The sequence below is a fragment of the Pleurodeles waltl genome, chromosome 7 (assembly GCF_031143425.1).
Source record: "Pleurodeles waltl isolate 20211129_DDA chromosome 7, aPleWal1.hap1.20221129, whole genome shotgun sequence".
NCBI classification, from domain to species: Eukaryota; Metazoa; Chordata; class Amphibia; order Caudata; family Salamandridae; genus Pleurodeles; species Pleurodeles waltl.
The window spans coordinates 133,736,042-133,752,399 of NC_090446.1; the positions used below are offsets into that span (position 1 = coordinate 133,736,042).

Here is a 16,358-nt window from a genome sequence, read left to right on the forward strand (position 1 = left end):
ATTCTGGTATTGGAGAAATATCTGCACTTCTAGGCAATTTTTTATGAAGGCCTTAGTTGTGAAGATACCTAGTTCAGGATGACAATAGCACATCTCTGCCACTGAAGGTCCTACGGTGCTACTAATGTACCAGAGTGGGAGAATTTTTAAGGTATCAACAACATTTATTTTTTTCAGTTCTTTCTATTATGATCTGTGAATAGTTCCTTTGGTGATACACCTTCCCATACTCAGAACCATCAAAACTATCAGTGAAGACTTCTGCACTGGCCTTCACTCAAAAGCAAAAGTGTGCACTGAATATTACAAGCATTGGCCAAGTCAGTAGGTGTGATGTTTGTATTGTGGGCTAGTAGCTTTGCCAAGAGTTGTTTGTGTACTAGGTAGCAAATACAGACACGCTCTTATGAAATATGGATGATACAGAAAAAGGGCAGCTTTCTATTCTGTAATCTGTTTCTAAGATGCTTTTGTGAGTGCTTGCTCACCAGTGCTACAGCGTATCTCACAGACCATAAAATTAACCCACATACATTGCATTGGACTTACTTAAACAGTTGAAAGTCAATAGAAAATGAGTACAATCACAGGACTTCTGTGGGCTGATCCAAGAGGTGACCAACAATGTCGCAAGCCAGTGGCTGAAGTTGCTGTAGCAAAAGAAACCAGTGGCAACAGGAGACTACCATAAAGGCTATTACAGGTAGTATAGAAATCAACATGTTCGCCATGAATACGGCAGGCACCATTACATGTCAAGCCTAACAACATGACAAAGCTTTGCAAGGCCTTACTTTAATGTACCAAAAATGTAAACACAGGCATTCTCTAATTCTCTTTGCATCCATTGTACACACAAATGTTGTTCACCACATTAAAGCCTGTCCTACTGCCTTTGCCAATGCTGGGAGAAAGTAGGAAACAATATTGCTTTCTGTGTAGAATCCATTTGGAAGAAAATAACTGAATATGACAAACAACATAGTTGAGTTTATTTTTCAGATTTAGAATAATCCGTAGTGCATTTTGATGTAAGCACTACTGGGAAGGCGGAATGATACATCACCGCTGATAGCAGGAGGTGAGATAGTACTACCACTTGAAGTGGTGCTTCAAAGCCCGCTCTATACATATTTTTAAAAATTGCTAAAAATATGTCATCGAGACAGCTGCACTGTCAAGCCAGACCTAAAAAGGGAAGTTTGCCTTTGCTAGATGGACCATTATTACAAAAGATTCCGAATAATGGTGGATTTTGGCATTGACTGACATATGACTTTTAGGGATATTTAGAATATGTGTGAGCTGTAAAATGTCCAGTGAAATCTGTGGAAATGGGCTTTCAGTGTATTTAACAATATTTGTTCATTAAGAAAAAAGTACTGTACTATTCTGTGCCTATTCGTACTAGATCATAAGCTAAAAACTGGTGCTTTATGCCAATAATTGCTAAAAAAAAGAGACAGAAACAATGCTTGCACATCTATTTCTAAATTTGCAGTAATGTCATGATATGTAGTTGTGATGACAGTATTACCGAATTGTGGTAGAATAGCAAAACATCCAACATTCTGTAAATGGCTCCATTAGTGGGGTAGCACTAATTTCTTCCACATGGCAATGCAGCACAGCTCCACTGTACATAAACCTCAGAATATAGTCCAGAACGTACTTTTACTAATGACCTAAAAACACTCTAATAAATCTTCCAAGAAATAAGCTTTTCTTTGTAGCTTGACAACACTAAGAATTATAATGGCATTCTTTATATCAAGTAGTAACTCCTCCCCAGAGTTCCTGATACCAGGGGCAATGACGCCTCTGCAAAGGGAGATGGCGATATAAATATTAGGGATCACACTTAGGACTCTGAGGATCACTTAGAAATGATGAGTAATTTGATTTCTTGTTCTTCTCTTTATTTCACTCTTTGGCTCCTGCTGCTTTTAGCAGGCAGAGTCACAGAGTGATTATTTTGGAGTAGTAAGGAGCTTGCTTGAAGAGTTCATGAAAGAGTAGCATGATGGGGAAGAAAGGGTGTTGTGATGGAAATGTCCCTTGCATTGTGTACGGTTGTGGTCCCTGCTCTACGTGCCCAAACTAGTGCATACCTGTGAATCTAGTTTTTAGGTCTTGCCTAGGTAGGGCATGTGCTTTTACTTCAAGACCTGTTGTATTCACTCGGTAGGCTCCCAGCCTGCCCATCACTTTTAATTGATAACTTTAAGTGTCCCTTTGCAAACGATAGCTTGTATGCGGTTCTAGTTTATATGTCCCTCCTTTTTTGTGTCTTGTTGTCACCCACAGGTCAAGTCAGTATTACTTGTAGCCTTTCACCAGGTTTCATGTATGTGTGTTTGTGCGCACTATTTTTTTTGTGTTTCTCTCTGTGTCTCTGGTAGGTATTATTTTCGTCCTTTATCATGTTACTGAATCTTTCCTTCATGTGTTGTTTATATGTATATTTTCGGCCATATGGAAACACTTGCTGTTCGTTTAGTTTCGTATCAGAAAACTTTTGTTCATTCGGTCCTTTTGTTTTTCAAGTCACTGTATAAAGTTTGTGAAATATTCAAAAACCTTTGTTTTTGTGGGACCTTTATTTTTGGGGACAGCGCCTCAAAATTTCTTTCATTTTGTATCTGCAAGCCTTTGCTTATTCGGTGCCTTCATTTTTTTCAGCCAGTGTTAAAAGCTTGTGAAACATTAAAAAACCTTTGTTTTTTTCAGGCCCCTATTTTTGAAGGCAGTGTGTAAAGCTTTAGAAACTACTTTTGTTTTGTATTGGTCAAGTTTTGTTCCTTCTGTAACTTTTTTTCTTGCACTTTCACTGCCCTCCAGCTCGAGCAGTCCCATGCCCACATGAGCAGCTCCCCTGCACTCTGGTACTTGTGGTACCCACCCCCTGCCAGACAGATCCACCCAGTGCCGACTGCGGCTGTAACATGACCCCTGTGCTCAGACTCAGTAGAGTCACATCATGTCCTGCTTTCTGCCAAACCTCCGCTGGAGACTCAAATTAAACTACTGCAAGATTGTAGTTGAATACGTTTTGATAGATTATTTTCCTCATTTTTTATAACACACAGACGCTACCCGATGAATTTAAACAAATTATCACCTTGATTTCTGCAGATAAGGCGGTGGCACTCAAGTGGAAATGTATTTTCTGGTTGGTAAAATCTGAAGCATCTTTGAATGCTCGACTGTATGCAGACAACTGTGTCACCTTCCAGATGAGACATGGTAGTTAAGTTTCTCACTGATCTGAAAATTGTATAGAAACAAACACACAGGCTCACACATCAAAACTCCACATTATGGGTTGCAAACGCACTATGTCAGCAGGCATTTTGCTCTAAGTGGGTAGCAAACAAAGATGAGGTAATAAGTACTACCACTCCTAGGGACTGTACTTCAATAATCCCCAGCTCAGGCCATACATTAATATAGTCCCTGGTTCACTGCAATAGGTAAACAAGGCAGCAAATGTTTCTATTTAAACTAAACAGTATGCATGTATATGCAAAAGCTATGTAAAGCACAACCTAACCCACAAGAATCAAAGGTGCAGGTGCAGAGCGTGAGGAAAGGAGGACAAGGATATAATCAAAATCAAATCAAATCAATCAAAAAAACATTTATAAAGCGCGCTACTCACCCGTGAGGGTCTCAAGGCGCTAGGGGGAGGGGGTTACTGCTGCTCGAAGAGCCAGGTCTTGAGTTGCCTCCGGAATGCGAGGTGGTCCTGGGTGATCCTGAGGTTGGTGGGGAGGGAATTCCATGTCTTGGCCGCCAGGTAGGAGAAGGATTTCCCACCTGCCGTGGTGTGGCGGATGCGAGGGACGGCGGCGAGTGCGAGGTTGGCGGAGCGAAGTTGAAGGGTGGGCGTGTAGAAACTGAGGCGACAGTTGAGGTATTCGGGTCCCTTGTTGTGGAGGGCTTTGTGTGCGTGGGTGAGGAGCCGAAAGGTGATCCTTTTGTTGACGGGAAGCCAGTGCAGGTGTCTCAGGTGGGCGGAGATGTGGCTGTTGCGGGGTATGTCGAGGACGAGGCGGGCGGAGGTGTTTTGTATTCGCTGCAGATGTTTCTGGAGTTTAGCGGTGGTTCCTGCGTATAGGGTGTTTCCGTAGTCCAGGCAGCTCGTGACGACAATCCAAGAGCGCTCGACTGGGAAAGACCAAGGGCCAGGCATGATTTAGCTGTGGTGTGTCCAGTGTTCAGCGGTGACTCCCTATCATCCAGTGGAAAATGTTGCAGCATCGCCAGTGGCCCTGATTATTGCTAACAACCCAATACAAGTTCTTCGACTTTCCACCTTTATATTAGCACTGTAGCGTATATCCATTTTTTTATTTGTTATTTTTTACGCTGTTTCGTTAATTGTGTTTTTTTTCCCCCAAAGCCAGCGACTCCTGTTCTATTGAAGTCACTGCTGTTTATCCTAAACCTGCAGCGTTGATTGCTCTTAATAAACAAGAATTGGCAAAGTCAACAGATCTCGTCTATGTGCAATTTATTGTCAATATTTTTGTAACCATGTTGTACTCTAAAAAAAAGAAAAGTGATATGAAGCAGTCAGTGCTGGCAATGTCACAGCGCTTAAAAAACATTGACAAAACAGAGTAGTAGACATTTTTGGCTTTGTCAATTATATGTTTACCATGTTGCACAGAAGTTCATCTGCTGTGCAGCATGGTTCAAAGTAAAAAGAAAGTGCTTGATTGCACCATAGTACTTTTTTTACTTTCGGGCATGCTGCACAGCATCCGTGCTAGTTTACCACATGACTAAAAAAACATTGCCAAAGCTACAAGATCTTGCATACAGTAGAAAATACTCCTTTTTACATACTAAAGTTAATCAGAATACAATAACCCTTTCAAAACAAATATTTACAGACTCACTAGGTACAAAAATACATCACTTAATCAGCCAAACATTAAAAAGATATATTATTAACACAAACGACATTTACTAGCCACACAACTACTGTAGAACAGAGAAAACAAAAATAGAAGCTCTTGCAAAGGCGAGACCTATTGACTTTGCCAATGCTTGTTTGATTTTGCAGGCATATCACACACAAATCTAATGTGCATGCATTAACGTAAGCCTGGCCTTTGACAATACTGGGCTCTGGACCCTGTCCTGAAATGTTGTCATAAGTGACAAAGGACTATCGTTCCTGTCACAGGTTTCCTGTGTGGAGCGCAGTGGTGGCAGCATATTGAGTGTCAGACAATTGTAGTAACAGATATTTTATCTGTGTATTGTAAATGCACGTCTGCTTGCCCATTCACCTAAAGTTCGCTGCTCATGATGAACCCAGTATTCTCAAGCACGATATCCCATAAGTTGTGTATGTGTGCCAGAAGCAGTAGTTTGCCATGTCTTGTGTTGTGCGTATGCTAGAAAGAGTAGTGTGCACAATTGTTGCAGGCCTGTGGGTTCTATTTTAGGAGCTCACAGACAGAGCTGAGTAAAAGATAGAGGTGAGGTTACGTTCCACCAGACAGCATATGTTGATTGCTGGCATCACTTAGATAGGAGAGGAGCACCAGTCACTGTGGTACGAAAGAGGAGTCGGGCTGTCCTTAGTATTGCCAGGGCTCTTCCTGATACAGTGGGATGTAAATGACTCTGATTGCAGCTAACAATTTGGTGGGTGGCAGGGGATATAGGGTGAGGCCTGCAGTATCAGTTGATAGGGGAATTAACCCTTCGAAGGGGCACCGATTCATGTCTCTTCCTGATTTGTGAGCAAAGATCTTAAATAGCTGGGTGCAGCCTGCTGTCACCTCTTTGTACTTTTGTGGTGGGTACTTGACCTGAAGACTGTCTTGCTGGACAGAGTGTTTTTGCAGATAGAGGCTAGGCCTGGGAGGTAGCCTAGCCAAAATGCATGAAAGGGGAACCAACCCACACCAGTTCCAAGAAGCAGACATGAAATACTCAGCCTCTTTCTGAGAAAGCATTATATAGATGGACACCCAAGACCCATCGATGCCTGTTGTTATGCTTGCTTCTGCCAAGGAGGGGTACTCCAGAGAGTACCCAGGGATTTTCAAATCAGCTAAGGGTTTGTGTCACTCTGACAGCCAACTACCCATAGGTGATGGAACATTGCCTGGAATCCGATCTGAAGGAGCCATTACTGATCTACAAGAGCAACAAGATCCTGACTGTGAAGAAGATAACAAAGCAAAAGCTGTGCAGGAGGAGTCAAATGTGGACAACTGCTGTAATTGACCCTGGCATAGGGTCCATCTGACATAGGCTTGTGAAGCAACAGCCCTAGAAGGATCACAGTGTTCCCAAGTTGGGTAGTGCAACCCGTGTCCAATCTCTGTCTGAGCCACCTGGCCCCTGGAATGGTGTGTCCATGTGATGAGCCCGACTGAAGGTGCCTCAGCTTCTGCTGCTGTCCCTGTGCCCTGTAATGCACTGTGTGACCACAACACTGCAAGTGTGTCATTGGGTCGGGACAGGTCCTGAAAAAGGTGGCCTGTAAGACCGCACATGGCCACTTGTGTCACTGGATCAAGACCAGCTAAGAACTCAAGTTACCCAAGAGGAACCACATGAGGTGTGCCTTATGAAGATATAAGATCACTTCCTCGAGGCACCGTGTGCCAATGATAGCGCCTGAAGCCTGCTACACCAAAGAATTCATCAACCTGTGGCCTGTGGCCAGAGTGCCAAGGAAGCACCACAAAGTACTTACTACAGAGCCAGAGCAAACCGAGACCTGCTGTCGCCACGTGGAAGAAGGACATTGTCAGACACCTCCGTTCGTGCCATGACCCTGCGAGTGAAGGATTGAGCGGCTGGCTGCTGCACTGCCAAAGAGATCCCACTACCGTGGGAGTGGCGAATTCTGTCTCTCACGTTGCCTGAACTGCTGTGTACCGCTGGAAGCATCCAAGCAGCTGAGGAAGATTCCTAACAAGACATTCATGGACTGGTGAGAAAGTAAGAGTACTGAGTGTACCTCACAGCTGCTAAAACTGGACTTGGTGAGAGACTGACCGGCCCTAGGCATGGGAACACTTGCGTGCATCTTGATTATCAGACGGGCGGAGGGAACACAGAAGCACAAGCTGTTCTGCCTGTTTACGTGATAGAACCTGAACTTGCTACAAAAGGGGCAACACAGTACTAGAGGGGAGACCCACTAGAGCCAGGGATGGTCTGATTCGTGGATGTCCCTCTAAGGAGCCACCCCTGAGAATCGGGTATTCGATCATAATTGCTTGTGTAGAGGATTTCAATGGTTTTATGAATAATGATAAACTTGCCTTTAATACAAAGAGAAGCATTGGGCTGGACATTGATTTACTGCACTGCAGCAGCACTGGTATCTATCCTTGGGCCTAAGTAACCCCCACAGAAACCTTCCTTAGAAGCCTGTGGCAGCTCTCACTTAGAGTCAAGTGCAGAAAGGGTTGTGTTTAACCCAGTTTGCAGAGACATAGTAACCACAGTTGTGCCCAGTTGCCCCTTACTGCCCCAGGTCCCCAGAGCAAGGTCTGACAAAGATGCTTTTAAGGTTCAGGGAAGGGTAAGTGAAAGGGGTATTAAGGAGTTTTTAAGGTGCAGAGAACAGTAGCGTTAAAGGGTAGTAAGAGCGTTTTAGGTTTCAGTGATGGGTATCATTAGCAGTAGTATTGGGTTTGTAGAGTTAAAGGAATGGCAGCTTTAAGAGGAAATTAAGGCTTTTTGCTGCCAGGGGTGGTAACATTAAGGCATAGTCGGGAGTATGTAGGTTTCAAGGAAGTGTAGCTTTAAGGGGTTTAGGATTCAGGGAAGGGTATCATTAGAGAGTAGTGAGAATTTGTAGGGCTGTGGAACAAATAGATTTAAGTGATAGCAAAGGATTGTTAGGGCTCAGGGAAGTGTAGCATTAGAGGTTTTAATATTCTGGGAAGGGCACTGTTAAGCAGTGTAAAGGAGTTTTTAGTGTTCTTTGAAGTATAGCATTAAGGGTTTTTAGGGTTGAGGGATGGGAAGCAATTTATAGTAGTGAGGAGCTTTCAAGGGTCGGCGTTTAGGGGTAGTTAGAGTTTTTTAGGGTTCAAGAATGGGTAGCATTAAGGAGTAGTGAGGATTTAGGATTCACAGATGAGTGGTGTTCAGGGTTAATACGTTTTTCTAGTTCTGGAAATGGTAGTGCTAAAGGGTAGCATGGGGTTTCTAGGGTTCAGGGAAGGATAGCTGTATGTGGTATTAAGGGATTTTTAGGGTGCAGAGAAGGGTAGTGTTAAGGGGTCGTATTTTCTTTTTAGTTAATTGACAAATAGCGTTTAGGGGTAGCGAGGAGTTTATAGAGTTCAGGAACGGGTAACACTTAGGAGTAGTAAAGGGTTTTTAGAGTTCAGGGAAAGGTAACATTAAGGGGTCATAAGGGCTTTAGAGTTCAGGGATGGGTGGTATTAGGGTGGAAAGTGTTTGTACGGTTCAGGAACAGTACAGTTGAGGCATAGATTTTTTAGATTTCTTGAATGGGTAGTGTTAAAGAGTAGTAGGGAGATTTTTGTATGTTCAGGCAAGCGTGGCTTTAAGTGTAAGTAAGGGATTTTTATGGTTCTGGGATGGGTAGTATTAAGGGGGAGTAAAGGGTTTTCATTTTTCAGAAAAGGCTGTGTTAATAAGTAGTAAGGGATTTTTAGGGATCAAGGCTTGGTAGTGTTAAGGGGTAGTACGGTATTGCTGTTCAGGGAAGGGTAGTTGTAAGGGATAGTGAGGGTTTGTATGATCTAGGAATGGGTAAGAATTGAGGCGGCAAGAGTGTTTTCCAGGTCCATGGAAGGATAGGGTTAAGGTGTGTTAAGGGTTTTTTAACATTCAAAGACTGATAGCCGTAAAGGGTGGTAGGGGTTTTTAGGATTGAGGGATAGGTAGGATTAAGAAATAGTAATGGTTTTGAGGGGTCACAGAAGGTTAGCATTAAGGAGTAGTAAGGATTTTGGGGGTTCAGGGATAGGCAGCATTAAGGGGTAGTAAAGTTTTTTTAGGTTTCAGGGAAGAGTAGCATTAAGTTGTAGCATGGGGATCTTAGGGTTTAGAGAAGGGTAGATGTAAGGGATATTAATTGTTTTTTGTGGTCCAGGAATGGATTACATTAAGAGATAGTAACTCATCAATGCCCGGTTTAAGCTGCTTTAATACAACTACATACACCCAACATTTCTTACTCCAAAACTCCTCCTACACATTATTTATAGCACCCTATTTGATGTGTGCTCACTTTGTCAGAGTTCCTGCACACGGTATGTATGTGCCCGTCCATATCAATTTCTTGGCAGGAAATATTGCGGGCCCTCAACAGGGCCTCAAGATGGGAAGTAGAGATAGAGATTAGGCAGGTGCTGCTAGGACTCCTGCTGTCTCCCCCCAACAAACAACTCAGCAGAAGGTTCATCCTCCTGGGCCTGCTCTTAGCAAAGTGCTGTATTACTATTAAATGGATGAGCCCAATACCACCTGCTTATCTGGAATGCTGTTGAGACGTCTCTGAGTTGGCAACTGCGGAAGAAGTGTGTTAGGAAGCATGACCAGAGAGATGATGAACTAGATGATGGTCTGCATGTCTAGTCTGCTATGCTGTCTGTCCTGGAAGAGAGGCAGGTTGTGCACCCCCATGTTGGGAGGGAGGGATCTAATGGGGACAAGGAGACCCCTGACTTACACTTGAGCGCACTGTAACCCTTGACAGTGGATATATATAGTACAAGTTATAAGACAACTCCTAGGACCCTTCACATGAGCAAGGGGGAGGTGGGAATCGAGGGATTTGTTGAGTTCAGTGGATATAGCTACAGTTCAGTTTGATTTTCATGGCTAATCATTGCTTAATACTACCCAACAGTGATATCCTATGATTTATTCTGTATACTAATTGTTGTGGTTGTTAAACCTGATGCCCTGTTGATGCACAATCAAAGTAATGATGCATTCCTGTGCCACTATGTCTGCACTGTGCCATGTCTGGAACACCGTAATAAAACCTTGTTTAAAAAAGAAAAGATAGTAACTCATTTTTAGGGCTCAAGGAAGGATAGCATTAGGGAATAGTAAGGGGTTTGTAGGATTCAGGGAATTGTGGCACTGAGGGAATTGTAGGTTTCAGGGAACAGTAGGAATAAAAGGTAGAAACGGTTTTTAGGGTTCAGGGTAGGATTAAGGGTTAATAAGGAGTTTTTAGGGTTCAAGGAAGGGTAGTTTTAACAACTAGTAATGGTTTTTAAATGTTCAGGATTGTTAAACATTAAGGAGTTGTAAGGGTTTCCAGTTCAAAGATGGATAGCGTTTAGGTGTAGCATGGGGGTTTTAGGGTTTATCGAAGGGTAGATGTGAAAGATAGTAAGAGGTTTTTAGGGTTCAGGTATGGATAGCAATAAGAGGTAGTGGCAGAGTTTAGGGTAGCATCAAAAGATAGTAAGGGATCTTTAGGTTTCAAGTAAGGTTACTTTTTGATTTGTATTAAGGAGTTTTTATGGTTCAGAGAAGAAAAGCTCTGTTAAAGATATCTCTGAAGTTGATGCCGGAAAGGGAAGGTGGGAGGTACCTGGGACTGCAACAAAGCTACAAATTCCATCTGACTACTTTCCTCCCATCTGTGCTGCTGCCAGATTGGAACATACACCATAACTATATTATTATCTTGGAGACATATATAACTGTAGTGGCATGTACCTGCCTAATGTTCTACCTCTGTTTTAACACAATAGCTAGACTTAATAAAGAGTTCAGGCAACTTGATAAACAAATGATTACAGCTGTTAGAGGGTAAGGCAGTTTTTCCGTGGAAGCACGCAACTTCTGTCCAATCAAACCATGTATTTCAGTCCATCAACATGTGGGCAAAGCCAAAGCCCCTCTCTGCATTACTCCTTAAAGGTCTTTTTAGGTTGGTCACAGGAGGCCTAAACGGCTATGGTAGATACACCTAAACTGAGACAGATGGGACTTCTTAGAGGTAGCAGTGAACACCTGTGACCTTCGCTCTGATGGAATGCAGCATGGCTTCTGGCTGCATAGCAGCATGGCTTCCGGAAACATTTTTAAAGAATATTCTGTTATTTAGTGCATACTGGATGCCACTAATATTAGCCTCTGAGTTGCAGTCTTGACTGTGTAGTCGGGTATTGTCAGCCACTGCCATTTGCTTGCTTGAAGTTATGATGTAAACAGAGTTCTCCCTATGCATCTTGTGAATGTCATTTCCTGCCGTCAACTTGAAGTGCTTATATTGACATCCAGAGAAGATGGATACATCCTCTATTGTACTTGGGTCAAAGGACCATGAGTCAGTATTAGTGTATTCGACTCTGTAATATGAAAGAGGCTGTCATTAGATTTAACAGTATGGCACTCTGCAAGAGTGAGGGAGGGGTGCAATGTGTACATCTCTTTATATAGAACATGAGGTGACAGCATCATTATACTGTCAAAGACAAAGCCATCTTTGTTTACCATGCCTGTGAAAGGTAGCAGTCAGTGCTTTCAGTTTCAGTGCTATACTAGGAAAGGATGCTGTCAGCAGTGTTTAAAGTGCTTGATCTTGTTAACGGTTGATGTCAGTACCAGGGGCGGCTCCTCCATGTGGGCGGGGGAGCGCGTCTTCCCCCCCCCACCAGCAGCAACCGCTGCGAATCCTTTTTATAAGGAAGGGATAATAAACTGTGTTTATTATCCCTTCCTTGTGAAAGGGGCGGGCCACAGGCTGTGACGAGCAGAGGTGAGTGCTCTGCGCACTTCCTTCAGAGCGCATGTGTGTCTGGTCGGCCCGAGATAGCCGGCCAAACACACATACGCACAGGGCTCTCTCCAGCCCAGCAACATAGTTGCTGGGCTGGAGAGAGCCTCCACAGGCTCCCACTCTGCCTGGGAGCACCCTGGCTGGGCGCTCCAGCCAATCCTGACGCTGCTTTGAGCGCGTCAGGATTGGCTGCAGGGCAGGCTGGGAGCCTGTGCTTGCAGGAAGATGTGAGGAGCTAAGCGGTTCTCCAGGCGGCAGAGGCCGAGGTAAGTTTTTTTAATGTATTTTTTATTTTATTAATATTCCCTTCCCCCCCCCCCACGCGCACCCCGATCCCCCTCTTACACTGCGAGCCGTGACTGGTCAGTACAGTTTACCATGCTGCAAAAAGGTAGTGTCTGACGTGAGGGTGGCATTTTAATACCTGCCTCACCTGCTTTGAGCAGCACTCTCTCTTTCAGTCATAGTCATTTTTCTTTCTTCAGTGTGGAGGGTGGAGAGCTCTTTGAGAGAATTATTGACGAGAATTACACGCTGACTGAGATGGACGCTATGGTGTTTGTGAGGCAAATCTGCGAAGGTATCTCCTACATGCACCGGATGTATGTGCTGCACCTGGACCTCAAGGTATGTACAACAATCCTTCACCTCAGTAATGTGCTCAGGTGTCAGAGTGGTAGAGAAGGGAGTTGTTTGTTAGTGTGTTCACTATAGATCAGATTCAGAAGTGTGCAACTGTGTCATAGAGAGGGCATGTATGAGTGTGTTTCCTGCTGATAATCTTTCCAACTTTCAACACATTTTCTATTTACTTTTCATCTCAAAAGTCTTTGAGAAAGCCATATCAGATCTGCCTGAACACCCTTCTAGCAAACTACCAATCTGGCTTCACACCACATTGTAGAATGAAGGCTGATACCCTTCAAGAAACTTCCCACCTCCTAATCAACAACACAACTGCCCACGCTTCCTGATCCAGCTCTGTCTCTCTGTAGCCTATAGCACTAAGCCAGTGGTTCCCAACCTGTGGTCTGGGGACCCCTGGGGATCTGCAAAGCCTCCTCAGGAGGTCCATGACTGCTGAGAAAATTAAATAATATTAACAGATGTGATCCCCAGCTTTCATTAATTACTCAGTGGGGGGGTCCCCGGATTCCAATAACGATTCATAGGGAGGCCGTTCCACTATTGATAAAGTGGAGGTCCACAGAAATCAAAAGGTTGGGAACCACTGCACTAAGCCAAGCATTGCTCTACACCCTAGAGATTTGAAGATTTTCTATAGGCGCCTCTTATCTCAGCTACTCCTGTCATCTCATTCAGATGAGAAACACTAGATCCCAGAAAGTACCCATGTCCTTAAAAGTACTACAGTGGTCTGTCCTCCTCCCCTTGTTAACTTCAACCTCTACTTTGAACCCTTCTAATCCATATGTAGCAACATTATCAAGCTCTAGTAATAGGGTGGTGGCTTGCAACTCTACCTCAAAATACCCTTGGAGTATGATGCATAAATGATCCAAAAGCTGCTCCAATCTAATTCAGAATTGGATGTAAAGCACCTAACTAAAGTTCATGTTGACAAAGACAGATTTCCTTTTGCCAACTAACAGCACCAGCCGGCCACAATTTAAAACTTGGTAATCCAACATGATCTTGGTGGCTTTGCCCCATGCTAACAGCCCAGTTCAAAATCACTTGGATTCAGCCTGACCACAACCTTTTCTTCTAAGAGCACATCACCACAAAATCAAGACAGCATGGCGTTAACTCTCACTCCTGAAATCATACCTACCCAGAACCGACTTCAGGATGACAGTGCCAGCCTTAGTCCTCCCTCACATAGGTGGAGGGAACGCTGTGTAAAGCAACTCCCATAATAACCTCTCAGGCACCCATCCAAGACACCCTAAACACCCAGAATGGCTGTAATAGTTTAACACCTCATCTCACACTGAAGAATCGCCTGTGGCTCCCACCCCTCCAAGTCCACATCACCTTTAGGACTAGCTACATCACCTGTGATATCATCCAAATAGCACCCATTCCCTCAACTCGCGACTCTTTAGGTCGGTGCACGAGGCTTCATTAGTGGGCCCTCTTGTGACCTACAGTGTGGTGTGGAGAGGAAGAAGACATTAGGGAAGGATATGAGGATAGGGCTGAGGAATCCAAGAGTAGGGGCCAAGCAGATAGCAATAAGTGAAAAGGAGGTGTAGCAAAATGGAGTGGTGAATGCATAGACTGTGGAAGTAAGCTTGGAGTGATCAGAGAGTAGAACGAGGAAGTAAATAAGGGATAGCAAGCAGTGAAAGCAGAGGGAGCGATGGGGAGGATAAGTAGTGGTAAGCAAGATCAGAGAAGTGGACAGGGCCCTAGAGGTGGTGAGAAGGGAGGCCAGGTGAGTAGATGGAAGAGTATGTGTATAGGAAAGGAAGAGTGAGGAGACTGCTGAGGGGAAACATGCAGAGAGGAGGTTGAGCAGGGAGAGGTAGGGATGCGAGGCGAAGTGCTGGATGGTATAGCAGGCCGAGGCCTGATTCGTACAAAGCCCGGGCTCCATGGAAACTGAGGATGGAGCTTTGGGGAGCACATGGAGCTGCCACTGTCTCAGATCTATCCTATAACTTGTTCTTCTTCTGCAGCCTGAGAACATTGTGTGCGTCAGTCAGACCGGACACATGGTGAAGATCATTGATTTCGGGCTCGCACGCAGGTATCGCACTTCTGTCTGTTTCCACTTATGCCTATTTTGTTTCTTGTCTTTCATGCACTCTTTCTGTTTTGTAACTTTCATGCTCTGCTGTTCATCTGTGCTTTCATTCTTCCCTCAGGCTTTGTTTACCGCTCTGTTGGTTTATCGTCCTGCACCATATGTGCCTGACCTGAAAGTCTATCTGGTTTAGTAATTGGAAAGTATGTGTTTGAGCCATTTCCTTTCTGTTGCTCTACTTACCCTATTCATTGCCTGCCCATCCTTCTCAAGGTGTGTCATGTCCACTTTCTTCCCTCAGACTGTCTTCACCTTACCCCGACCTCCACCACAAAGATGGCACCATCTGCTTTGTCATCTATACACACCACTCCGGAGTGGTGACAACACCAACATGCATTTTTACAGTGACGCGGAACTACAGCCCCATCTCCACCTAGTTTAGCCATTTTCTTCAACATAGAACTATATTGCTGGGTACTCGCTGCATTGCCTTTGCAGCAATGCAGAAAAAAACATTTTTCCTGTAGTATTGTCAAAGCCCTGGGACGCTGTATGGTGGTCATCTCCTCTCTCCTGTTGCCATCCACTCAGCTTCAACCGGCTGCAAATAAGCTTGGATCCACAGACGGTGGTCCGCCAACTTCCATGCCTCCCGTAGCTCTCCTGAGTCTTCACAGATCTGAGGGTATGGGTAGATGGGCGAGTCAGGTTGTATCCTTTACACCCAATGGCTCTGCTGCTTCAGTCCAGACGTGGAAAACACTGGTTGTTTCACCTGCTCCAACAGGACCATGATGCCGTGGGAAGGAAGCACATCTACGTGCCAGTGTGCTCACTGCAAATTACCTTGCCAACTAACAGAGGGAGGTTTGGTATAACTCCAGTGAGAAGTGCAAGGAAGAAGGAAATGTCTTAGTGACATTCTGGAGGGGCGTCCAGGCCCAAAGGCCCAAAATACTAATCTCTGTTTGGAAACCAGGATGTTCAAGTCATACGCCAACTGGTTTGTGAACATGGATGCAATTTGCGATGCAACATATGTACAAAGTGGCCACATCGTTAATTGTGCTTTTGCAGAGGTTTGCAAAATGGCCTGCCTAATATATACTAATTAGACAGGTCACATTTCGTGATAAGGCTGGATGGTGGCCTTCAAGGTACAGCAGACCCCTGTCACTGTGTTTGCATTCCTAAACTCGAAATATTTTTTAAAGCAGTCCATTATCATTAAAGTGAATTAAAAACTGTTTCCTGTTTTAAATTCATAGAGGGAGCAGATAGTGGTCGACCGGACCACTACTTGCTCCTCCACAGCTGTCCGACATGATTGCTATAGGGGAAGTTGTCCGCAGAGTCTCTTTGCCATTTAGATAACACCTCAACTCAGGTGTCAGTAAAGGGTAAATGATTTGCAATCACCAAACACAGATATATAAACTTGTGAACCACACTTTTGAGGGGACACCTCTGTCAACCACCCTCCCAATTGCTATTCAGAATAAGTCACAGAATCCCTTTCTTAAGTTGGGAAGGTTTTTCTGGCTTGCAAAACGAGTTTCATAAATGTGATAACACCCTTGTGCAGCCACAGTCCCTGTAATTTTGTCAACAGCAGGGTTTGCGACCACAAAAATATTGTGTACATCTTACCCCTTATATTTGACTTCAATGTTTTTTAGGGAAGGAAGAAACTAAGCATGGAAGGAGGTGAAGTAATGTTGAAAGATATCTAGAATCTTATTTATGAAGTGGGGTGGCATGAGGAGGGTTAGGGGTTCTGGTAGGTTAGATATTTTTGAGGTGGGGCTATATTTTGTGTTGATCTGCAGTGACTCCTGCTCACATACACAACATGTTTTTAGTGTCATCTTACACAAT

The 16,358-nt window shown here is 44.1% G+C and overlaps 1 protein-coding gene across 1 annotated transcript in view; it reads left to right on the top strand.

Moving 5' to 3' along the window:
* MYLK2 (myosin light chain kinase 2) overlaps positions 1-16,358 on the top strand; it is a 130,876-nt gene that overhangs the window by 69,694 nt on the left and 44,824 nt on the right. The window contains exons 8-9 of the mRNA XM_069243366.1: positions 12,250-12,391; positions 14,410-14,480. Of these exons, the coding sequence (XP_069099467.1) occupies positions 12,250-12,391; positions 14,410-14,480 (213 nt within the window). The remainder of the gene's footprint in view (positions 1-12,249; positions 12,392-14,409; positions 14,481-16,358) is intronic.